The 25,774-nt window shown below is 37.3% G+C and overlaps 2 protein-coding genes across 2 annotated transcripts in view; one reads left to right on the top strand and one right to left on the bottom strand.

Annotated features, from left to right (window-relative positions):
* The window catches only part of LOC145991011 (succinate dehydrogenase cytochrome b560 subunit, mitochondrial-like), a 23,353-nt gene extending 12,771 nt beyond the window's left edge, over nt 1–10,582 (top strand). Inside the window, exon 5 of the mRNA XM_083126670.1 lies at nt 10,198–10,582. Within this exon, the coding sequence (XP_082982796.1) occupies nt 10,198–10,302 (105 nt within the window). The 3' untranslated portion in view covers nt 10,303–10,582. The remainder of the gene's footprint in view (nt 1–10,197) is intronic.
* LOC145991009 (uncharacterized) lies at nt 10,442–25,774 on the bottom strand. The gene is made up of 3 exons (XM_083126669.1): nt 25,132–25,774; nt 13,875–14,450; nt 10,442–12,752 (listed from the first exon to the last, which is right to left on the bottom strand). The coding sequence occupies exons 2-3, from the start codon at nt 14,381–14,383 to the stop codon at nt 11,822–11,824; spliced, it is 1,440 nt and encodes a 479-aa protein (XP_082982795.1). The 5' UTR covers nt 14,384–14,450; nt 25,132–25,774; the 3' UTR covers nt 10,442–11,821.

Genomic DNA, 25,774 nt, shown 5'->3' with positions numbered 1-25,774 from the left:
TTGTGGTTCAGAGACTATTACACATAAACATGGTTTTGTACAGCAAATTCAAAACAACTACACTACACATAATTTGTTCATTTCCAACAATGATGGTGATTAGTGGGGCACAGTGACGTGTGGTGACATCGACACTTGGGGTATCAATCAGTGGCATGCTCAAGGGTGGGGGGTTAGTGTGGCTTATACCCCTCCCCCCTTTAGGGCCCAGTATTCCTAAAAATTGAACGTCAATAACAGGAAAAGATTGCAAAATAATGAATGAGTACTAAAAAAAGTACACGTAACCCCCACCCCATTTGAAAATAAAAAAGATTTGATTTGACTACTAAGCGAAAGATCCTGGGTTCGAATCTCGGCTTGGCCATGGGTATTCTTTGAGTGTGTCCCTTCATCAATTATATTGTATTATCTTCGCTATTAGCCAAATGTGGCAGAAAGCGAAGTAAAATAAACCAAATCAAGCAATCAATCAATAATTTGACTTCATTTTTGTTACTTAGCGTTGCTTTTTTCTCACATTTGCTTAATTGCGAAGATGATACGATAAATTAATGAAGGGACAAACACACAGAACACCCATGTCCAGGTCAGAGTACGAACCCGGAACTCCTGGTGTCCTAACACACTGTAATAATCACTCCCCACGGTTGGTTGATTTGGTGTTTTAAGTCCACTTTATGCACTGAAACAAAACGGGTAACAAAACACACTTTTTTGTAGTTTCTTCAATAATATTCATTTGGCTTCTTGAGTTCTGAGATACATTTTTCATTTCAAATTATTTCATTATTTTACTGCAGAGTACAACACAGGAATGAGAATGCACGCTCATCATGGGTTCGAATTCCGGCCTGGATTGTTTGATTGTTCCTTCATTAATTTCATCACATCATCCTCATTTTCGCAATAACCAAATGTGGCAGAAAAGTGAATTAAAATAAACCAAACCAACAACAATATGAATGTGCATTCTCTTGCCCAATTAAATACATCCGTTGGAGGCCAAGATATTAGTATATTTAAAAAAAAAACCCTACTAAAACGAGAGCGAATATTTGTAATTTAATCATTATATATTCCATATTTGAAAAAAATAAAAATAAAGAAAGCATAACATTATTCTCTGCACATAACACATTCCCATTTCATAAATAATAAAACTACATCCCATATTATACATACATATTGTACAACATGTAAAATGTTGTGTAAATACAGAGAACATAAGTACTGCAGAATATTTTCCCATGAGTTCTTTAGAGGATTTACAAAGAAATCGAATGGAAACCAATCCCCTATCTGTCCTATAGGAGACAGACTGAGGGACCTGTAAGCACGGGCTTTCAACCATTGCAGCGGGGGTGAGGGGACAACGGAGGTAGAGGCAGAAATCTTCCCTTTTCCTTCGGAAACCTGTTTCTACCTGGAACTGCTAAGGTGGAAGAAGAGCGAGCTAGGCCAGTTTTGTCCGTGGATCACACCGAGGGACGAGAAGCACGTGAAAAAGAAAGCGTTGCATATGAACTGTGGCTTTAACAAGACAATAAATATTGTGATTTGAAAATAATTAGAGATGTAAGATTGATTAATCTATCTCTGCTAGACTAGCTACTCCTCAGTGCATGTCACTGGTGGGGCAGTTCCCACCACTTTTTGGCATTTTTTGTCCCCACACTATGGCCTCTTAATGCTAAGCCTTATATACAAAGAAAAAGTAAACACTCCTTGCCCCCCTTCCCTCTCCTCACTTCCCAATCGCTTCTACTGATTTCCAATGTATGGACAATTTATTCTGCAAAAACACAGAATGAACACAACCAACAAATAAAGTGTGTGGGAGAGTTATACCGCGTTTGGTAGAACCTGTCCCGCTTCCCGCGCTAGGGAGCGCTCAACAGTTTCGGTGCCAATGAGAAACGAGGAAAAAATCGTCTTCTGGGCAGCGAGGAGCGAATGAAAGCCAGAAGAGAGGCGCTTACGTAGACGCTGTTGCGACGTTGCGTATTTTAATTGGCTGCCTGGCTTTGACTCTCCCCAGCACCGAGAAAAGACAGGGAGCAACTAGCGCGGGAACCGGGACAGGTTGTAACAAACGCGGTATAGTAACAAGAAATTTGCTACAGAACGAAGTTGGATAGTTCAATTTCACTGGAAATAATGCACTTTGCTCCTCCTCCAGTTACTTGGAACTTTCGTCGGCTTCAAAATACTTAATTTTTTAAAGAGCAGAATATTGTTTATTTATGGCAGTTACTCTAATTACTCTACAGTAAATTAATTTCTACGTGAGAGAATTAGGGAAGCACATAGTGGTTCAGATCCCACTTTAAGAATTTTTTTCACAGATGAATAGATTTTCACAATTGCAATCTTTATGCCCTCAATGTGAAGAGTTATGCCTGAAACTCACAAGGCTAATGAAAAAGCCCCAAGTATCATCAAAGGTCAACATCCTACCTTAGTCATGATTTGGTGGTGCAAGTGAGTTCCACTTCTGCAAAAAATGGGGGGGGGGGGGGGGTGTGACATCCTCAGCCAGAGTCTGCCAGTTATGAAGCACTTGACCAACACACTGTGTAATAGCATGGTCATTAAAAAATCTTTTTAAAAAACATATTTCATTAAAAACTTTATTGCAATATTTATGGTAAGACTAAGCAAACAAACACATAATGATATTCCACAATTATGCTTGCCATTGCTTTACTCTAGCTAAGATGTAGCTCCAGGTAGGGAGCATCCATGTAAGCCAGTCTTACACTTCATTACTTCTAGTAAAATGTACGTAATTATATGGCAAGATTTGTAAACAAATTCAAAGTTCAACTCGGGTTGACACCAGTGTTCAAGAACCTGTTTGTTAGATTGCAACACTTCAGCACCAGGCAGCATGGGATCTCCCACCTTCTGCTTGTGGAAAGCTGTAAACCTTCTGAATTTTGCCTTCAATTCTGACAGCGAACAAGCAGTGCCTGCCCTATCTGGGTGGAGAAGAGCGGGCCAAAACCGTATGTGCGTAAACCTACGGCCAGAGGCTGACAGCAGCGTTGCAAACCTCATGTTTAGAAAAAGTGTTGTTCATAGGCATCTGCAGTATTTCTTTTCACCAGGGAGGATTAAGCATAGTAATTTTTCCAGAGGGTGGGGGTAAATAAAATGTATATAATAAATATATAATAATAAAGTTGCTTCCTCAAAAGATACAAATTCGATTTGAAGTTAACATTTTTCTGCAACGCCCTTACAATAATTAACATAATTTGATTTGATGTGACTGAAATAAAATTATATGTGTGAAATATATTATTTTATGGTTGACATTCATTTTCCAGGAAGGGCTTCCTCCCCTTGCCCCTTCTGGACATCCATGAGTCGTTTAAACTACGAAATTATGCTGCATACTACTAAATTGTTCTGCGATCTACATATTATTAATTTACAACAAAACATAAATATAAATTTGAATGGTTCAACCAATGGAATGGGTTTGACGTTATACGTGAAAAGTTTGAGAAAATTCAACCACCACGAACAGCAGCTCTCTTGTTTTATTTATATCCCCAACTTCCAAACGACTTTTTAAACTTGTGCGAGATTTAGCACCATTATGCTTGGGTTGGCTTCACTGGCTAACCGTGAATACTTGTCAGCGAGACACAGGTCCTGCAAAGAGGAGGGGCTCCAGCGTTGTGGGGTATGAATGAATGGTTGGCTGCAAAGGAATTTTGATTTGGTGGTGTTTCAACGAGGATTTTTTCCCAGGAACAGCAAATTCTGAAGCAAAAAACTAACCTGTTTATGGCCTTTCAGGTGCTAGATTTGATTTTACACTACCCTAAGGAAGCACTTACATCTCCTTTCACAGAAATTTCTGGAAAAATCCTTAGAATTAGTGAGCATATGTTTTATATTTTATTTTGTTCTTTTTGTACGAAATATAGGGAATTTTAAGGCAAGAGAGGGAATTTATGTCCGAAAGGGATATTCCCCTCTGAGTTACAAACATCACTGCTTTGAGCAGTGACTGTTTTTGGATGTGGTTTGTGTTTCCCCTTTCTTGTGTTGTGTATGTGGTTAAAGTCTCGCGGTATTTTTTTGCGACTTCCATCCATTGAAAAGCAGGCTGTTGTCCCAGTGCTGTGGTGTAATAGTGAACAACAACAACAAGTGCATTACGGAAGAGAACGAGTATGATTGTGTGGTGGGGTGAAAAACTTGTTGAAGACGCCGTTTATCAGCAAGAATTTTTCTGCCAAGAAGAAACTTGAGGCTTGAGGCAACAGGCCCACCACTTCTCTAGCAGGCATGGTAACTGAAATGAAAAATAAAGTGCACCGATTTTGGGATGGTACGAAGCTGATACTTGGTTATGCGGTTGTAAAGAGTATTCATCACTTTTCTGTTTTCGTTTCTTTATTATTATTATTCATTTTATCTAACTTTGCATATTTTTTATTGTTACGTTACTCATTGTGATAGGAATAAAACTGACATAATTATCAGTTGAAATGTAGGAGATACACAGCCTAGAAAAGAAAACACCAGGCTCAGGGATTTATCCAGAATTTTAATCTGGTGTTGTGAAATTTCGCTATTAAGGGGTGCAAGTTTAAATTTAGTGCCAAAATTAGAGTTTTGCGAAAAATCCCAGAGAAGTGTTCTGAAAGAATGGGGAGGGGGGTCGATGTGTGTGGTTAAATCACTGACCATGCCAGCTAAAAAATAAGCAAAACGGGAAATAGCCTTCATAATGGTAGGCTTACACTGTTGGAAAGGTCATGCTCTGCCACTGTGTAGCTAATACAACATAGTTCATGTATGAATTGGAAGGAGGAAAATTAGTATACAGTGGTTCAAGTTTCACCCTAAACTGTGCACCTGCCTAAACATCAAGTGAACATGCAACAAACTTTGCAACCTTCTTTGAATTCTTTGGGAATATTATTAATTGTTTGGCCATTGCTTTCTTAAGACTTATGTTAGATCGGTGCCAGCATTGTTTGTTGTGTTAGGGTGCATATGTACAGGATAGAATTTAAGCACTTACAGCACCAAACTAACTGTTTTTGAGGTAATATTTATTACGAAAAGTTAACTTGTTTTCATGGTATCTGCCACCATCCAGCATTTGTTGAGGTGGTTTTTCTCAACCCTGTATACATGTTCTGTTATGGACATTTCACACCAAAGTGCAACATTGCATGGACAGCATGTCACATCACTCCACTATGAAAAGTCACATTTGTTGTGTTCATTTTCCAAGAGACATAGGCATGTTACTTTGGTTAAAAGCTCCCCAAAGGTTATGCCTTTATATAGGGTGTCCCATGTAACTTGACAAATCGAAATATCGCGAGAAATATGCATCAAATGAAAAAAATGTTTCATATGAAAGTATAATAGTATTGTGGGGGCAAGTCACCTACGCTACAATCATAGGCGCAGACTCCATGGGGCTTGGGGGGGTTTGAGTCCCCCCCAATATTAAGGATGGGGGCAGAGCCTCCCAAATAAAAATACTAAAAAGAGTTTCAAACGACGATGTGCATGAACTAGGGAAGTGGATGGGACGTTTGGGCTACAAATGGCTCTCACATGACATTCAGAACAAGATCCTTAATATATTAGGGAGATCTGTTTTGCGCTCCATGGTAGATGATATTAAAAAGTTGGGAATATATTTCTATTATGGTTGATGAAACTTGTGACATATCCATCCGTGAACAATTGACATTCTGCATTCAAAGTGTGAATGAAAATTTTGATATTTTTGAGGAATTCATGGGCTTTTATGAGATTCCGAACACTGAGGCCAAAACTTAAAAAAGGGAGGAAGTGAGTCATTCATTAATTTATTTCAGTGATCAGAGCCCCCCAGTAATTTTCACAATTTCCCTTGGCTACAATGAACCCACCCTGTCACAGGGGGGGGGGGAGGCAGGAGGCAACCTTGAAATGTTAAAAGGGAACCCCTATTTTTTTATTGCAGATTCAAATTCTACGTCCAAAAATACGTAGGTTATTTCCAACACATTTTCTTCCATTCGTGATAGGATGGCACTGTCCGTTTGCCTCTCACCTTCGGAGTGCTTGTTTTGGGTGAGTTCCCTTGCCCCTTACCATCAGGTTGCTTGTTTTGGGCAAGTCTCCTCCCCTCTCACCATTGGGGTGCTAGATGCAATTACTCCATGCAATGCTAGAAATGATGTCCTCGAATTTCAATGCATTTGTTGGTCCGTTGTTCAAATGATTAAACACAACGCAGAAGTGTATCTGCATCAATGTGTGCGCAAGCATTTCTTATTCATTCAATCATGTTTGCGTGAGTTGTTGGCACATCTGGATATACACGTTCTTGCAGATATCCTCACAAAAAGAAGTCCGGCGACGTAACGTCTGGCGATCTGGCAGGCCAGTGTACCGGACCGCCTTTACCGATCCAACGACCAGTGTACATGCGGTTTAATTCCTCCCGTGCTACTATTGCATTATGTGTTGGACAACGTCATATTGGAACCACATGTGCTATCGCAGTGCAAGGTTTACGTCGTCAAGAAATGTCGGTAATTCCTCATGCAAAAACGTTCGATATTTGTGCCCGTCCAAAGTACCGTCAATAACATAGGGACCAATCACACCGCACGTTAACCAACCAAGAACGTTGACGTTCAACTTCACGCAACCAATATGGGTTTTCCACATTCCAAGAATGCATATTGTGACGATTAACCTGACCATGGTTTGTGAAGGTTGACTCGTCGGAGAAAAGTATTCTACGAAAGAACTGCTGGTCGACTAGTATTTGTTCGCATACCCATTCACAAAACACCACTCGATTGTGAAAATCGTCGCCTTGAAGTTCCTGATGCATGGACACGTGATAGGGATACAATTTGTGATGTTTTAATATTCTCCAAACACTATTGCGAGAAATTCCTGACTGATATTACTCGCATACTCGCCAGGGGATTATGAGCCACTGCGGCTAGGACTGCAATTTGATTATGCTCTCCATTGGCAGTTGATCTACGACACTTCCTTCGGCACGATACTGTTTGACAACTCGGACAAACGAAGAATGCGATTGTAGCCTGTCAGGAAAACGTTCCACATAAAGGGTCACAGCATTGTCGATGTTCCTTCTGGATTCACCATAAACAAGGATCATTTCATTTTTTTTTCTACGGATAGATAATTCATGATGTTGAATACACCACTTTCGACTCTTTGCAGTCACACTGCACTGAGCATACAATCACTGACTACTTAGAGCACGAGCACAATGCTTCTAGGCTACAGTATCCCTCCTCACACACTTGCTAGCCACTGAATTTGCAAGACACAACCAACACATTGTGTTTAAGGTGCCATCTATCTATCATGAATGGAACAAAATGTGTTGGACAAAACCTACGTATTTTCGAACGTCGAATTCGAATCTGCAATAAATAATAGGGTTTCCCTTTGAACATTTCAAGGTTGCCTCACCCCCCCCCCCCCCCCAGATCATGAAAAATTGTCCGCACTTTTACTGCAAATCTAATACGCTATTAATTAATCACATCTCTAGCATCGTTAATTCTTGCTTTTGAACTGTACTATTATAGATGATGTAGGAGAAAGAAAAACAATGATAAAAATAATGTAGTTCTAGTGGCTAAAAATTTATTTCTTGGTATTTAGACACAAGATCAGCATTAGCTGAACTTTGCTCATGAATGAAGCATGTTGAATGGAACTGGATACATGATAATAAATGATGTCTTTGAAGAAAAAAGATGAATTTGCACCAGTTGAAACATTAGAAAAACTACATTTTAAGCCATCATAAATATATTAGATTTATTTTTTATTTGCACAAGGATTATTCACATCAAAACTGGAATTTCTTCAATAAGTTCCTACTGTTTGCATCTTTAATGCATGTGGTATGTATTTATAATGAAATTCTTTCACAGTGGTAACAAGTAATGCTGCCAGAATGTTAATTATTATTCAAGGTGGTAGACAGCCCAATGCAGCACTGCACAGTATATCAACAAAATTGTCCAACCAGAAAATTTGCAACGATTAATAGCACTGTTTGGAGAACAGGCTAAAGAAGATAGGTAAATAATCTGCAAATCTGTTTTACATGCTACAGTAGTGAATATTGGCAATTTTCAACACACAGAGAACATCTTGAGTGATAACTCTTCATGAAATCGCAGGGAAAACATCCATAAGTATGGGAAATGTTGAAAAAATTATCCAATATCACTTGCACTTCCGTAACGTCTCTGCCTAGTAGGTTTCGAGACGACTGATTGAACCTTGGAAGCAGGACCATGAAAGCAAAAACCTCCCAGAAATCCAGAGCAATACCGCAAACATAGTCTTTATTTTAGTACTTTCAGATTTTCATGTTCGGTGCTGAGAAGGAGCAGTAGGTTCTTTCAGTGAAAAATGAATTTAAAATGGGCATGTTACAGTGGTTCAGCCATCAGGACAAATCATTCATTTCTGATTGTATTAATGCATTTTGGTAAATTAATGGCAAAAATGCTGTGATAACATATTATGATGTGCGTATTACTCACAGCTAATTAAGAGAAAAACGTTAAAAATATCGAAGATCAGTTACTTACGTGTGTGAGTATGAAATGTCGATCAAAACAACATTTCAGAGGTCATGACAGCCTCCTTCTTCAGGTTAATATGTATTCCTAGACACCTGACATGGTGTCTCATTAAAAAAGTGTTTGTTGAGGATACAGGTATAAGGTTATGGTAAAAATCACTTATAGAAAAAAACCCGCATTGTAGCTGTAACCTTCTAAAACTGCACGTTTCCTATTCTAAAAACACTTAAAAGAAACGTCCTAAGCGGCTCTTAGAAGCCACCTGGCCAGTGCTTGGGAGAAGTGATTGTGCAGTGTATGCTCAACTCTGTGAAGGAAGCTACCTTCCCCTCCATGGTTTTCCCCTCTTGGAACTGGTGGTCACCAGTCCAAGGTGAACTCAATTTTCCCTCTTGACCTCGGATGTAACATGGAAACCCATCTTGGAGTTATTATTTACAGCTTTATTCATTTTTTTTAAAAAAATGCAATCCATTCATCTTCCAAATTGCCGTCATGTTAAGTTTATTCCAATTATGTGTGCATATACAGGCTGTTTCATAAACATTCCTATCCAATTTATTGTTTGCGTTCCTGATAACTTCCCTTATTGCTATCTTATGCCCACTAAGTAATATGTGCTCTGATAATCCTGTTTTGGGTATACCCTCCTTTATATCCTTGTCATGTTCACCCCACCTGACACGCATGCTTCTCCCCGTCTGTTCCACATATTCCTTCCCGCATTCGCATTCAATCTTATAAACTCCCTTTTGCTCTTCTGGGTTATCATGCCTATCCTCTCCCCCTTTTTTATATCCTGTGAAATGCTTTTTGATGCTCCGAGGTGCTTTCAGCCTGCATTTTACACCATATCCTCTCATTGTTTTTTTCAATTCTTTCGGAGACACCTTTCCGATAGGGGATTCCGACAAAATTAGTTTCATTTCCTCCCTTTTCCAACCCAGTTTCGTCTTTCACTTCCTCTTTAAAGTTGTGCTAGCGTTCCTTTCTTATTATTTTCTTCGCTTTTTTGGCCCCTTTTCCATATCCAGTATTGTATAACCATTTTTTATACCCACCCTCTTTATCCATGCTTCCTCTTATTCTTTTTCCTTTTCATCATTACATAATCTTTCAGCTCAGATGAAAAAATTAAGGTAAACGTTTGACTTTATCCTATTGGAGTGGTCAGATTTCTTGTGGACGTACAAGTCGCCTGCCAACGGTTTATGAAAAACCCCTGTTATAATCCCTTTGTCAGTTTTGGTAAGGCACAGGTGCAAAAAGTTGATCCTCCCGTCAACTTGGTTTCCCCTGGTGAAGCCGATTCTGACATCTTGTTTTCCTAATTCGGTAAAAACCTTGTCAAGTTCAAATTCGGCCCCGATTATGAGGATTTCGACGACATACCGGGAGGATCGACATTTCGTACTCACACACGGAAGTAACTGATCTTCGATCTTTTTAACAAATGCTGTGATGTAAATGGATATCATGTTGAAAAATAAATTCCATGTTTTGATGTGAACAACCTGTGGTAATGTAGTGAGTGGAATTAACTAATGCATATTTTAATATTTATTTCATTCAGTCTTGGGATATGGGACATCTCCTGAAGCGTTCCGACTTATACCGCACCGGATATATTGCATTAGGTGCAACTTTTGCATTGGCTGTCGCCTTGGCTGCTTTATAAAACTTGCCCATGTAAAATGCTTATTCATGATACAGCAGCAGGTAATAATCTTGTATATTATGTATTTGAGAAAATAACACTTATTTATTCATTATGTTTTTTCAAGTTAACTAAATGCTTTCCAGTATTTTTTTAAGGAATTCATGATGTTATTCAATGTTATGTTTTAATAATTGTGTGTTTGATGTATGATTTTGAAGTTGTATCACATTCATAGACTTCTGATTTTTTATTAACTCAAACTATTGTCAAAATTTAAATAAATAAAATGTAGAACTTGGATATTTAATAATTTACACTCCAGTTGCAATGCTTCCTATTTATTTGCATGTTCCAAAAAGTTTTTTCACCCAAAAATATAATGATCTTTAATCAAATATGTATATTACTTTCTTGAGCATAAAATTTGGAAATTGAACTTTTAAGTTTCATCTGAATATCACATTATTAATATCAATTTTTTTGCTGCTTGATTGAAACAATTTTCTGCCATATGAAAACTTAAGAGAAAGTAATCTACAACATTTCAAATTTATTACATTGTTTTTAAGATAAATCATGTAAACATTGTAAAATTGTACAAGTTAACTGATTACATTCATATAAGGCACTATCAACATTTGACTATATTCATATAAGGCACTATCGACATTTGACTATATTCATATAAGACATTCTACCCTTGATTTCAGATGTTCCTTACCATGAACACACGTGCATCTTCTATTATGAAATGGATTCTTACCAACTTCCTATGTATGTACTTCTTTCTGTATCCGTATTATGCACTTAATTTACAAATTGAGCACATGTATTTTACTAACACTTGGTTGGAATAAGCATGGATTGAACATACGAAAATGTTATGAATAGCTGTTGAAAAAATGGGGAGGAAGAAGACATAAATTATGTGGAGAAAACTATATGGGAAGCAATGGTGACAATATCACCAGCATTTTTTTGCTCTTTAATAGCATATTGTTCACTTCTTAAATCACATCTTATTGGACATTTTTCTTGAGTTTTATATTTGTAATCACTCCACACAAAAATTACTTCATTAATTCTGATATATATTTTTTAAGTTTCTCCTTGTATTTCCTACAGAGTAGAAACTTGATTTTACATTTCCGACAATAAGTTATTTAGTCTTGGGTTCACAAAAAATCATGAATTGAGGTGCCACAGTACTATTCTTACAAACTAGATTTTCATACATTAAAATTCCATTAGAACTTTTTTTTTTAAAATCTACCTTTAGGAAAATCTTTCATGGTTTCTGGTGCTCAATCTATACTTGGTCTATTTCTTACACTGTACACATCTGCACCATTCACAGTAAACCGTACTTTGCACTGATGCTAGAGGAAAGTAAGTCCTGACATGTTACACACTCCTTTTTAAACAACTGAATGTTACATTTGTTAGAAAATATACATTTGTCAGTAATGGTTACCATGTAGTATACAAAACTGCTGTTAAGATTTAATTATGTTGGGTTTGCTCCCACCACGGAGAGTCAAACATGACTTGCCTTGATGCTTATTGGTTGGTTACGTGGTAAGTGCTTATTAATAATATGCACCTTCAAACAGTATTTGTCACAATATGATTTTCCACAGAATTCACATGAGAATCTGTTAATTCTGTGTTTTCGATTCAAATGTTTCAACATCAAATATCGTTCGGAAAATTTCATTCCACAAAATTCACAAAAATAGAGATACTTGGATTCATCATCTTCTGCACTAGCGTGTGATGCTTTGTGCCTATTTAAATCTCCTACATGAACAAATGGCTTTCCACAAATATCACAAAGTATACGTTCACCAGTATGACTTCTTGTATGTCTCATCAGGTCGTATTTGTCCCGAAAGTGTTTACCACAAACTCTACAGGAGAAGGTGGGATTTTGCATATGTTGCTGCTTTATGTGAGCTAAAAGTGATTGTTTCAGCTTATATAATTGTCCACAATGTTCACAAGCAAATGTCTCATCACTTTGTTGTCTTTCATGTCTCATTATGTGATCTTTTAGGTATTCCTTCAAAATGAACGACTTCCCACATGTATCACACGAATAGCATGGTTTCGCTAAGTGTATTTTAATATGTTTTTCTAAATTGATTCTAAGACAAAAAGTTTTTCCACATATATCACACATTTGCACGTTGTTTTCCATATGGGTAGTTTGGTGACAATCTGGCTTTCCACTAACGTCACAATTTACTCCATTTCTTTTGGGACTTTTCTTTCCATGATTCCTCGCGAGTTTTTCTTTGATGATCACCTCATCAAATAGTTCCCCACTTTGCTGATTGTGTGTCTTCAAACTAGTGTTAACAGCATCTCTCACATCATTTCCTTTTGTACACATTTGCTTTGATCGTAAATTATATTTGTTTTGGGCTGATTTGGTCTGTGTTTGATGTCTTTGTGCTTTCAACGACCTGAAAGAAATGCAATTTTTCATTACTGAAATACAACACACTAAATTTTTCAAATATTATCTGCTTAGAAATGCAATTCTACCATTAATGGTTGCAGGGAAGTGACGCTGTTATGAATTTAAAATACAACAATTTATTTTTGGACAGCACCTTGGTGGTCAAGTGCTCAACTTAGTCTTGCCATACAAGGTTCTGGGTTGAGTTCTAGCTATAGCATGGCCATTCCATTGTGTTTGTTCTTTCAACTAATCATTATCATTCATTCTCATCATTGTACTTGAAGATCGGCATTATAAATTTAATGCTTGTAAATCATTAACTACAGCACAATAAATTCTTTCAAGCTGAATGAGGGAGTCTAAGTTATGTTCACTTCTCTGTAAGGGAATATAAATTAACTTTCCTAAATGAAAAGTATTAAACCTGAGACACACACATACACACGCAAAAAGAAACTGAATTTTAAAAAAAACTATGTGCTACAATGGTACTTTAATATATAAAAGTACAGTAGGATCCATGAGTATTGCTCGGCAAATTGTTCATAACTGCTTTCATTAATTTCTCTCTTGTATCGTGTTACTTTTTAAGGAATGAACTTTTACTTATGCTGATGCAGCCTCTTTGGCATTTTGTTCGAATTCTTGAAGCTCTCATTGCATAAAATAAAGAAAGTAAACTTGGTGATGGACAATTTGCTTCGTAATACTCATGGATCCCACTGTACACTATACATGTTAGAGAACGTGTGGGCAAGATTATTACATTAATTTCTCACTGTGCCATTAATTTTAAAAAATAACGTCTGTACTACACTCATATTTGTAATTTATAATTGCAGTGCAAAAATATAATTTTCAAATGCAAATTCATTTTGAACTAGCCTATTCTGTATCAAATTGATGCAATACAAAACTTACTTTTTTTAGTTGTGACTGTATCAAGTATTCATCGAGTAATTTACTGTATCAACTTTGGTATAAAAAAAATGCCTAATTGCAAAATACATACTTGAATTAATTAAATTGAGATGTTTCTCATGCATCAGAGCGTATTATGTGTGAATTTGGATCTCTGCAGAAATCTATAAAAAGGCAAGAAAATAAATGAAAATATACTTACTTCCGTTTTGATTTGTCACTGTTTTTTCTCTTTCGTTCACAACCTTTAGTCCTTTTGCGACTTTTGCCCCAGGCATGTTGATTTTCATGTGAAGGGTTTTCTGTACTCGCTTCAGGACAATGACCATCACTTTCTAAATGCGATTCTTGAAATTTTATCTCAACTTTGAGTACTTGGGAATCCTTTTCTGCATCGTGCACGCTTGGCAATGTTTCTTGGGACTGACTATCAGCAGTAAATATACTTTCTTCCCTGTGTGGTAAATTGACAGATTTATCGCAGCAGCTTTCTTCAGTTTTATTGTCAAGTAGCAGTGTGCACTTTTGGTCAACAGAAGAAAAACTTAGCGTTTCTTTCACATCCAGGATCGTGAATGGGGTAGTTTTAACAGTAGCAACAGTTCCGTTTGCCCCATCAAAATAGTCACAATGCCCTTCTTGAGGTAATAGCTGACAAAGATTTATTGTTTTATCATCTTCAAGTTTAACTAGATCCATGACAAAATTCATAAAATATCAGTATTTTTGTATCTTATTATTCCTTGGGAAGTAGTAGTATGTAACATCTAAAAAATATCTGTAAAAGAAAGATATTTATACATTAATGAGCTGCCTTAAACTTTCTTGCTTAAATACGAGAATTCAAGTATCTGTTGATCAGCAGTCTCAACATGGACTGCAAGATAATCAATTCCTAATGATTTTAAAGTTACAAAATAATTTATAAATATTAAATGATTTTGGTCTTAAACAGCCTTCCATTTTTACTTGTGCAGAGTGAGCTATGAAAATGCAAATTATATTTATCCCTTATTGCTCTGAAAGTGAATTTGTGTGTCATTTTTTGGGTCTGAAAAAAAAATGTTCTCCAATTTGGTTTCCCACAAATATTTTTTTAAGGAAACATTGGTATAGCTGGGTGTGTGTGAATATGTTCTGCAATGCAACAAATGGCTTTAAATGTATTGTCGTGTGTTTCACACATTACGATCAAGCCAAGAGAAGTTAACACAACCAGATAAGAAAACAATTACATCAGAATCACTGAACTTCATGCCTAAATACAGCAGTAGATCAATACCTAGGAAAAAAAGTATGGAAAAAATTCAGATGGAAGACCTAACAACCATCATAACATTATCACAAATGAATAATATTCAATTATAATAGTAATGAGTTAAACCAGTTGTACTCGAACTTTCCTACATGCAGTATCAGTGATAGGTTGCAGGCCAGATTACATTATTTTTACACTAAGATGATGCTTAAAAAAAAAGAGGCAATAGAAGTATTGCAGCAGGCTATATTTCAGGTGTTCTTACATTAAATAGTTCCAAACATGTTCAAAACAACCATTCTTCACATATCAATGACAATTTATTATTGATATAATTTATACTTAACTTTTAAACTAATATTGCAGTTTATTTCGGGGGTCTTAGGTTGGAAACATTGAATCATTTTGTACTGCTTCCTGCTCTATTATCATTTGTTCAGATCATTGCTGCTTATTCCTTTTGTTCATGCCAGTAAGAGCCGATTTGTTGAATTTTTGCATTCTTGGAGTGTAGTGTAATCCCATGTTAGAATACAATGTGTAATATCCAAGAGAATTCTCAGCTTAGGCAAGATCTTCTAGGAGCAGCACAACTACTATTACAGGGTGGCTCTCACTGACAATTACTTGAATTCCGCATGATTTTACACATATTTATAAATGTCCTGAGGGAAGTTTTTCACAATGCTTTTATTTTTATCAAAGAAGGAAAAGAAAGCTGCATGACAAATAAAGCAGAATTCTCTCAGTCTGTTTACTTTGTTAGTGTCCTTTGCAGAATAATTTATCTGATAAATGGAAGATTATTCCAAGATAAGATATCTTGAAGTTGATTAGGTAAAATTTGAGTTTCAAATTCTTATACAATTAACAATGTTTCGTAGATTGGTATATCCTGTAACATTTGTAACTTGTGTTTGTGGATGTATTTTGAGTCTGACTATGTGAAATGGCAAATGTAAACTCCTTATCTTAATTATGTGAAATTTAGAAAGTTTCGTACTTCCGCATTGCATAAATTTAATGGTTAAATCCTATTAATTTAGTTTGAAGCCGTACCCTTTTGTGAATGAAGACAGTGGATCTTCGAAATTAATAGGATTTAACCATTAAATTGTGCAATGCGGAAGTATGAAACTTTCTAAATTTCACATAAGTAATATTAAACCGCGTTTACCGCAACCATCATGAATCCTCATCTTAAATTAAAAATTTTAAATATAAATACCATTTAATTGAATTGACTTAGAATTTTTGGATATGGTGGAATCTCACACACCATTTACATTGTTAATATATTTGTGTGTATATGTGCATGGGTGGTGAGAGGCAGTAATATGTAAAGTCGCAATACAGAATATATATGCTTTTGCCATTGAATTTTTGGAAAGTTCACCTTGAAAACTCGGAATTATACATGAATTTTATCACTTCACACATGGCCATTGTGGTGTGTTTTGTGTGAGCACACACTAAATTCTGTAGTAATATATGCACTTTACACTGGGCACTGGATCCACTCATGCTTGACAAATATGCTACTCCCAGCAACTAACTAGTCAGTCAGTATAAATATCCCTTCAAGTATGTATCTGTGAAATATATTTCGCGAGGAGTAACCACGTGTCTCACATATAATAAAAAGGCATTATTATTTGTATTATTTTAAGTTTTATTAATACTGACGATTATTATTACATGAAGTAATAACATACAATAAAATAAGATATAAAATATAAAATATATAGCTATATTTCACTCTTCATCAACAGTATTATATTTTTACACATCTTGTACTTTGCTTGTCTTTAGACATCAATTGCTAAGGTGAATAGTAATTATTAGGGAACAGGTGCTAAAAAAAGAGTGATTTAGGTCTTTATATAAACTCCATTCTAGGACTTTTAGGCGCTTACCATTAATTGCTAGCAGGGTGGCTACTCACCGGGAATTCCTTGAATTCTGGGGATTATGCATGATTTTTTCTCCGCAGAAGTGAAAAATTGTAAATTTTATTAATCCAGATTCCATTGAATATATACATATTTATAAATGCCCTGAGGCACGTTTTTCAAAGTTTAGTTATTTGTGTGGAAAGTAGCACAAAATTATCTCAATCCTTTTACTTTGTTAGTGTCTTTTGCAGAACGATATATTCGACAGATAGAATATTATTGCAATATATCTTGAAGTTGACGAGCTAAATTTGAGTTTGAATTCTTATACAATTAACAATTTTTAGTAGATTAGTATATCCTGCAACATTTGTGACTTGTGTACATAGAGAGAATCGTATTTAAAATGGAATTCGGGTCAAATCCACGGGTAGACAAGGATTAGCATTAAGAAACCATACTGGGGGGACAAAAAGTGTGTATCGGGAGGGGAGGGGGGCTGCTCCCCATGCCCCTACTGTCAATACTTTGAACTAATATGATACGGTAAAATACGGTTCTAAATCTTGTTTCTTTGCTTATAAATTAACCATTTAACTTGAGCCCTCTTTCTTCATGAATTTGTTTGTGTTTATTTAAGCCAGCAAGAAATGGGGACGTCTTACTGCATTCTTTACATTTCAATGGATGCTCACCCATGTAGAAACCTATCAAGGAAGCCTTCTGAGAGAAATCCTTACCACACAGTTCACACACCATTATGAATTTTCATGTGTTTGTTTAATAATCTAAGCACAGTAAAAGATTTTTCACAGTGTGTACACTTGAACGGTCTAATTCCTTGATGCACTCTAATATGTTGCACAAGACTTGATTTATATTTGAAAGACTTGTCACACTCGGTACACTTGAAAGGACGATCACTAGTATGGCTTTGTACATGCACAGTAAGATAACTTAGCTTTAAGAAACTCTTACTGCACAGCTGGCACTTGTATGGTCTATCTCCAGTGTGAGTTATCTCATGATGCTTTAGATCTCTGGCACTTGAAAAAATCTTGTTGCATTTAAAGCACGTTAATAACATTTGCTTGTGCATGTTCTTGTGAACTTTAAGCTCTTCGCTTTTATAAAATGCATCACTACACATTTGACATTTATAAGGACCAACCCCTTTGTGAGTCATTCTATGCCTTATAAGGTGATGGTTCTGTGGGAAACATTTTCCACATATATCGCACTTATATGGCTTGATTCCCATATGAGTTCGCATGTGGATCTTCAGACTGAATTTACGAACAAATGCTGTACCACATTCTCCACATTTAAATGGTTTTACAGGAGCATGTATACGAAAATGAGACTTTAATTTTGACATCAATGGGAATGTTTCCTTGCACACATCACATGTATATGGTCGTTTTAATGTGCCTGATGTGTCTCTTAAGTCATTTTTAAACCCATCTTCCAGGAATGTATCATTAAAAGGCACGTTTTGCGAATCCAAGCACACACCAATCTTACTATTTGTCTCTTCTGGTACTAGTAATAAGTTGCATTTTCTTCTTGACACAGCTATGTTTGTAACAATCCTGGAATAAACAAAAAAAAAAAAAACAGATAAGAATTATTTCATAAACATGTATGTATACAGAGAGAGACACAATGGTCTATCTGCAGTTGCAATCAAGATGTCTCAGTTTCGATTTCCATTAGGGACACAATGCAGTGGTTACTACTACAAACTGTAGTCCAGCCCTGATTATCAAATCTGAGCACAAAGTGAAATCATAACAAATTTATTATTATTATTATTATTATTATTGCTGTGCTATTACTACAGAGGTCTTTACTCCAATATGAAAAAAGTTATCTGGCTGGTTCTGATGATTAGCTTCGCATGTCCATTGTGAAGAATGAACAGATGATTGGAAAATGAAGATAATACATGATGAACACGAGGGAGACAGATGCATCGGCAACTTTTTCGTACTAGTAGATACCTCTTTGGTTGCCATCAATGAAACCGGATTATAGCTGATATGCCTGGCCACCAAAATTGGGACAGACACAATTCTTTCATGCAAGTTGAGCCTATGTGTCCATCGTGTAAGGCTCTAAGAACATCTTTCCGTATTACTGCAACTTATATTAATCTACATTACCATGTCTATAGTGACAAGTAAGATTTCATGTAGCAAATCAACAAGACTGAGCTTTACAGATAACATTTATGTTTGCTAATTTGGTTCACGCTTAAGCAAAATCAAGTTTCAGTTACACATTGTAACTTTCATACATTCCAGTGATTTCTATCAGTTAATGTAATTTGAAGTTTCAATAGCATGGCTCTCAACATTATATTCAGCAAATTTGTTGAAGAAAATGAAGATATTGAGAATTATTTCATGCGTTTTGATCAACTCTGCCTCGCCCAGAATGTGGCAAATGAAACAAAAGCAGCAGTTTTATTAGCAGTCATTGGTCCTAAGGCTTTCCAAGTACTTCGCAATATTATGGCTCCTGAAATGCCATATAATCTAACATATGCCGTCAGCACTTCAGGCCTAAAACCAACAAGTTTACGGAAAGATTCAAGCTTCGAAAATGTATTCAGTCTCAAGGTGAATCAGTTACTCAATTCGTAGTGAGAATCAAACAAGCAGCCAAATGTGTGTATGAGCAGTATTTAGATGAGGCACTTGTTGAACAATTCATCGTTGGTATACTTTCAGATTCAATTCGAAAAAGATTATTGTCCGAAAGTGATCTTTCCTTTGCTAAATGTCAAGAGATTGCATTGCATTGTGAGTTATTAGACCGAGAAGTTAAATTATTCTCGAATAAATACAATGCAGATTCTGTGACTTTGCCACCAACTCAAGAAATTGACGCGGATGAATCCAGATCGTCACACAGGCCCTTAAACGAGTTCACGCTCGGGCGAAACGAGGCAGAACAGCTACAATCAGAATTCAACTGGTACCAAGCAAAATTCTCACTTCCAGTGCAGCAACTGCACCAAGAATCACCCACAAGGTCTATGTCTGGCAAGAAACGCATCCTGTAGCTATTGCAAACAACAAGGCCATTGAAATATTCAATGCAGAAAGAAGCAGAAAACTAATTCTGACAGAGCTGTGAATAGAACATCCAGTTCAACCTCACGGAGCACAACATCCGATGAGTTGCCTACGTTCAGCTTCAACCATCTCAACAATGATGCGCTCAGTCATCATTCCACACTGGTTACTTCTACTCAACACATTTTGGAGCAGCAATTCAGTTCGTATAGCTTCATCATAAATCTCCAAATCAATAAATGTATTGTTAAATATGAAGTACATACTGGGTCTGCTGTTCCACTCTTTTCAACGAAAAGTATTTTGACCAGTTGTTTCCACATTATGTTAAATCTAATTCCAGCCTACGATTATGAGGTGTAAACGAAGGATATGTACAAACATCCATTAAACTATACTTAGACAATAGGGATTACACTTTACCTGTTTTTCTCTGTCAGGAGAGACTTTTATATCCATTGATCGGTCGTACATGGTTGGACATAATTCAACCGTCTTGGAGACGATTTTTAGTTGCAGCTAGGGTTCATTCATCGAACACGGTAGCAGGTACTATTGCTAACTCTGGTGTCAACGATCTAAGGAATGAAATTTCTTCTAGATACGAGAAAATTTTTGATGGTGATTTGAGCAAGCCCATTGCACCTTATTTGGTCGATATACCACTGAGATCCAACTCTGCACCGGTATTACGTAGACATTGCAAAGTTCCTTACGGTATTTGTGACAGTGTTCAGGACTCTATTCGAAATGTAGTGAAAGTAGGGTTATGGAAACCGGTCGAATATTCTGATTGGGCTTCACCACTTGTTGTTGTTACATAGAAAGAAGGGGCACATCACCTCTGCACTGACTTCTCAGGAACGGTGAATAAGATGACTGAAAACGTCAAGTTTCAAGAATATTTTTTCTAAGTTGGCCGGGTGTAAATACTTTACAGTTATTGACCTTCAATTGGCTTACGCACAGTTGGAGCTTTCTGAAGCTGCCAAACACATTACTGTCTTCAACACACCTTGGGGATTATATAAACCTCACAAACTACCTTTTGGCATCAACATAAATGGAGATCTATTTCAAATGGTCCTAGCGAAGATCCTAGATGACATTCCCGGAGTTTCCCTCTACTTTGATGACGTCATCATCGGAGGTGAAACATTACAAGAGTGCTTCACACACATGTGTGATGTCCTGAGTTGTCTGGCCAAACACAATGTGAAAGCGAGTGCCAGCAAAAGTCAATTCCTAACCTCATCTATCGAGTACCTAGGATACAAGATTGACATCACTGGTATACGGCCGTCAGACAAGAACTTTGAGACTGTCCTAAATTCTCCACCACCTCAAGACAAGTCACAATTACGTTCCTTCATCGGGATGATCAACTTTCATCGAAAGTTCGTACCCAACTTAGCTTCGAAACTTCACTTCTTGCTTTCTTTACTCAAGAAAAATGTCTCTTGGAACTGGGACGATAACTGTCAATACGAGCTCGATAGCATCATGGCTGGACTTCGACAGGTGAATCCAACTGTACCTTTTGATCCAACAAAGCCCGTTGTACTTATCACCGATGGGTCTCCATTCGGCTGTGGAGCGCAATTGTGTCATTGAGTCGAAGGCGGTCTACAGACCATCGCCTGCTCTTCTACCACCTTCAGTGAGAAGGAGCGGAGATACTCCCAGGTAGAGAAAGAAGCTCTAGCCATAGTTCACGGAATCAAGCGATTTCACAAACCTTTACTTGGAACCAAGTTCAAGATTGTTACAGATGCACGTGCTGTAACGTTTATCTTTTCTCCGGATCGAGCCATTTCAAAACATTCATCCAATAGATTGATGAGATGGGCTCTACTTTTATCTTTATACTGATATAATATAATTCATTCCAGCAAGATAGAAGTAGCTGCCATGTTAAGCAGGTTACCTATGCAATCATGTGACACAATATCAGCTGGAGAAGAAGAACTTCATGCATATTTCGGGTCCATTGAAGATGCTGTAGCTCCTCTTTCACGAGACTCAATACAGAACGCCACTTCAGAAGACCCACTGCTCTCATTAGTGGTCTCCTGTGTAGTAAACGGTTGGCTAGATCAACTCGACACGTCTGCTGAACGGAAGAAGCTCACACTTTTCTTCGAAAGAAGAGCTCACCTTACGTACGAGCAGGGAATGCTCATGTGGTCGGGTAGACTTATCATGCCCACAGTAAAACGGAAAGATGTTCTCAGAGCCTTACACGATGGACACATAGGCTCAACCTGCATGAAAGAGTTGTCTGTCCCGATTTTGGTGGCCACGCATATCAGCAGATTATGGATTTTGGAGCGAGATGCAATACATGCCGAGCTAATGCTTGTAAGGTCCACAACGGACCCGATTCTTCATGGCCTCTTGCTTCGTACGTGAACGAGAGATGGCATATAGACCACTTTTTCTTTGCAAGGCGTAAGTTCCTACTGATAGTAGACGCCTTCAGCAAGTGGACAGAAGTATGGCCTGTACATACTTTGGACACAAAGGAAACAATCCACTGGCTTATGCAATATTGCGCCACGCTAGGGATACCAAATACTATCATATCCGACAACGGACCAACGTTCACTTCTCTCGAATTTTTGCCTTAAGAATGGTATCAAACATATTACTTTACTGCCTTATCACAGCCCAAACAACGACTTAGCCAAACGACACGTTCGTACTGTCAAAACTGCTCTTGTCAAACTTATAACTGACAAAACCAATCTGAGCATGCTTGAACTTGATATGGCAATCGCCAACCATCTTTTCATCCTTCTCAACATGCGACTGGGTGGAATAGCAAGCCTACCAGCACTTTCGGTCTTGAAGCACTGGCCCAGGTTTTGGTGGGAACCAAACAATGTGCCTCGGTCCAGTGAATCTCCGTTCAAGCCGAGGAAGTCAGCAAAAGTTTAGGAACGACTCTTTGTCGAAGTATGGTACTTTCGCCATCAACTCAGCAGTTTGGGTTCAATCGCCTCAACACGGTACTCCAAATTACATCCAAGGAGTTGTTATTCGTTGTCTACGAGATAATGTTGGAAGATGGGGTCACACGAGTGGTACACCCCAGGTGGTTGAAGAGACGTGTTTCACTCGACACTGCAGATGGTGATGACTTCAATGTTACGATACCAAATAGAAATTCAGCCAACCGGTGGAACAGTGCCAAAACCTACCCCAGGCAGAGCCGGATACCCAGGAGCAGGTCCTAGCATGCCTCACTCGTCTCCGATAAGGTCTACCAGGATTCGCTGCCCACCAGATAGATACAGTCATCAGCATACCTAATTTTTTTAATGGGACACCTGGAGGGATGATACGGTTCAGCTAGTGTACGTATGGCTACAAGGTGTGTATATCTTGTTGTATCGTGCTTTAATGTACTTGAATGTTTCGGACATAACTTCCAGTTTCTATTAAATATGTTAATTGTTCACCGTCTGGTTTTTATCTTGTGCAACTTATATTAATCTACATTACCATGTCCTTCACTCGAACTTATCAATAGCTATTTAATCCCTCCCCAACCTTGACCCCCTTGGACTACAATCTTTCTCTCAGAATGAAAAATTGCCAATGAGGAAAGAGTTTGGGTATTAATTGTGAAGTTATGGGAGATGCTGCATAGTTTGGCCTTTCAGGCTCAAGGGGAACAACTTTCCCTAATTGGAAGAAATAGTTTAAGATATATGGCCAAAAATCAACATTTACGGAAATGAAGGCATATAAATGAGAATCGAGAGTTAAGAGATTTCATAAAGCAAGACTCCACAACTCTACTTACTTAATAAGTCTCTAACACATGATAGCTCCCCCCCCCCCATAAACACCTACCACACTAATTGATTATGCTACTGGTACACATAATAGGCATTTGACATCTGGGTAAAACTAGATACAATGTACTAATTTCATAGGAAACTTGAAATTTACGTGCATTGTTGCTGTTTGTGGATATCTGTACATAGCGAGAAGGTGCTCCTCCATAGGTTAGTGCTTTAATGATGGTTTGATTGATTTGTTGTTTTAAGTCCACTTTAGGGACTGGACCTACAGTTTAAAGTGGTATCCGAACCACTATGTGCCACCACCTGGTATCGAACCCAGGACCACTTGATTACAAGGCGATGACACAACCACTGTGCCATCAGGGAGGCCTTTTACAATGATGGATGTAAGAGGAGTTATCGAAATTTAATCCCATGAAATATATTTTAAACAGTAATCTTCATCACTTATTCACAAAATTATTCTCTTTCAAAAAGAGTCTGAAATTAGTATTCTAATATTCGAGTAATTTACTATACAACTACAAAAGTGCGTTACTATACAACACACAACCTAACAACTGTTACAACATACAGAGAATCATTAATACAATAGTAATTTCTACCACAAAACATTGAAACCCTGGACCACTACTTCCCTCACTTCACCCTAGTTGTGGCTCTGGAACACATGGGGAGATATAAAGAACCAAACATTAAGATTAAGACGGGCACAACATGTGATTCGCTTGAGTGACAATGACCCTACTAAGAGGATGATGTTGGAGAGCCCAAGTGATCAGAGGAAGACAAAGTAGTGCAATAAAAGATGAAACTCATGAAGGCGACACTTTTCTCGATTGAATGTGGCAGGAGATGTGTTCCCGGGTACCATAATGAACCAGAGTAAGAGACAATTGATGCAGTGGCATGAAAAATTTCAAAACGAGATGCTAGCAAACAAGTTGAAGCGCACGATACAATCAAAATGTCTGGGACTTCTCTCAAAAGGAATTGTTGCTTCACAACGTCCCCATATGGCTGAGCACACAGTGGATACACTATGTATTCTGAAATTTGAGGTGTTAAAACATATACCATACAGTCCAGACTCAATGCAATTGAACTTTCACTTGTTCGGACCTATGAAAGAATATTTGCGAGGTCAGAAGATTGCAGATGACAATGAAGTAATGAAGGTGATGCACAGTTGGTAAAAGGGCACACTAAAAAGCTTTCATCTAGAGGGCATCTGTAACTTTGTGAACCATACATGTGTATGTGTTGTAAAGCAGGGTGACCATGTCAAAAAATAAAGACACCAAATATTTCTGCAAGTACTCTTGTAAAAACAAAGAGTATGCTATTTAATGACTTTCCCTCATGTAAGTAGTTAGAATTTAAAGAAAGATTTAAGAAATACACTTACTTCTCATCTGCATCTTTCCTTTCATATGAAGTATCTTTTATCTTCATGCCTTGGTATTCAGCTTCTTCTTTTACCAGGTTGCAATGGGCATCTGGAGAAAAAGCCTTTGGAAGGGTATTCTCACTGAAGGGGCATGAAAAGTCTAAATTTCCATCTGACTCTGTTAAAGCAATATCTGTAATGGAATCCTCCACTTTTATTTCTTCCTTAACCTTGGTTTGCTCTTCACATAGATTGTCAGTTTCTTCCGAAATCCCAACTGCTTCTTCATCATCATTTTCTTGCTTAATCTCACTCAATGATATAAAAACCGTATCTTCTATACCAGAAGAAAATTTTGGTAACCGAGCCTCTTCAGCACTCTCATTATCCACTTCAGACTTCTTACCCACTTCTTCCTTAACATTGGGCAGATTATTTAACACATTTGCTGTTTCAATATTGTCACACATTGCAGTAATTCTTGTCAGACCTGACCCGAGATATTCTCTTTTCCAGATATTATCTAAAACATCCACTCCCTACTATAATAGTCTTCTCTAATTCCTACAGTTGGATTGGCATATTGTTATTATTCTTCATGTAGTTTAAATTTTGTAAATAGCTCTATGTTGTTTTCACCCAGATATTAAAGATATCTCAC

Source organism: Lepisma saccharinum, chromosome 8, assembly GCF_977018435.1.
Source record: "Lepisma saccharinum chromosome 8, izLepSacc3.1, whole genome shotgun sequence".
Classification (NCBI taxonomy): Eukaryota; Metazoa; Arthropoda; class Insecta; order Zygentoma; family Lepismatidae; genus Lepisma; species Lepisma saccharinum.
Note: the sequence above shows the minus strand (reverse complement) of the source record. Positions and strands in the feature narration are given on the sequence as shown.

Coding starts and splice junctions, on each gene's coding strand:
- LOC145991009 (XM_083126669.1), bottom strand. CDS start 14,383: ATGAATTTTGTCATGGATCTAGTTAAACTTGAAGATGATAAAACAATA. Junction 12,753..13,874: donor AGTGACAAATCAAAACGGAA/GTAAGTATATTT, acceptor CATTTCTTTCAG/GTCGTTGAAAGCACAAAGAC.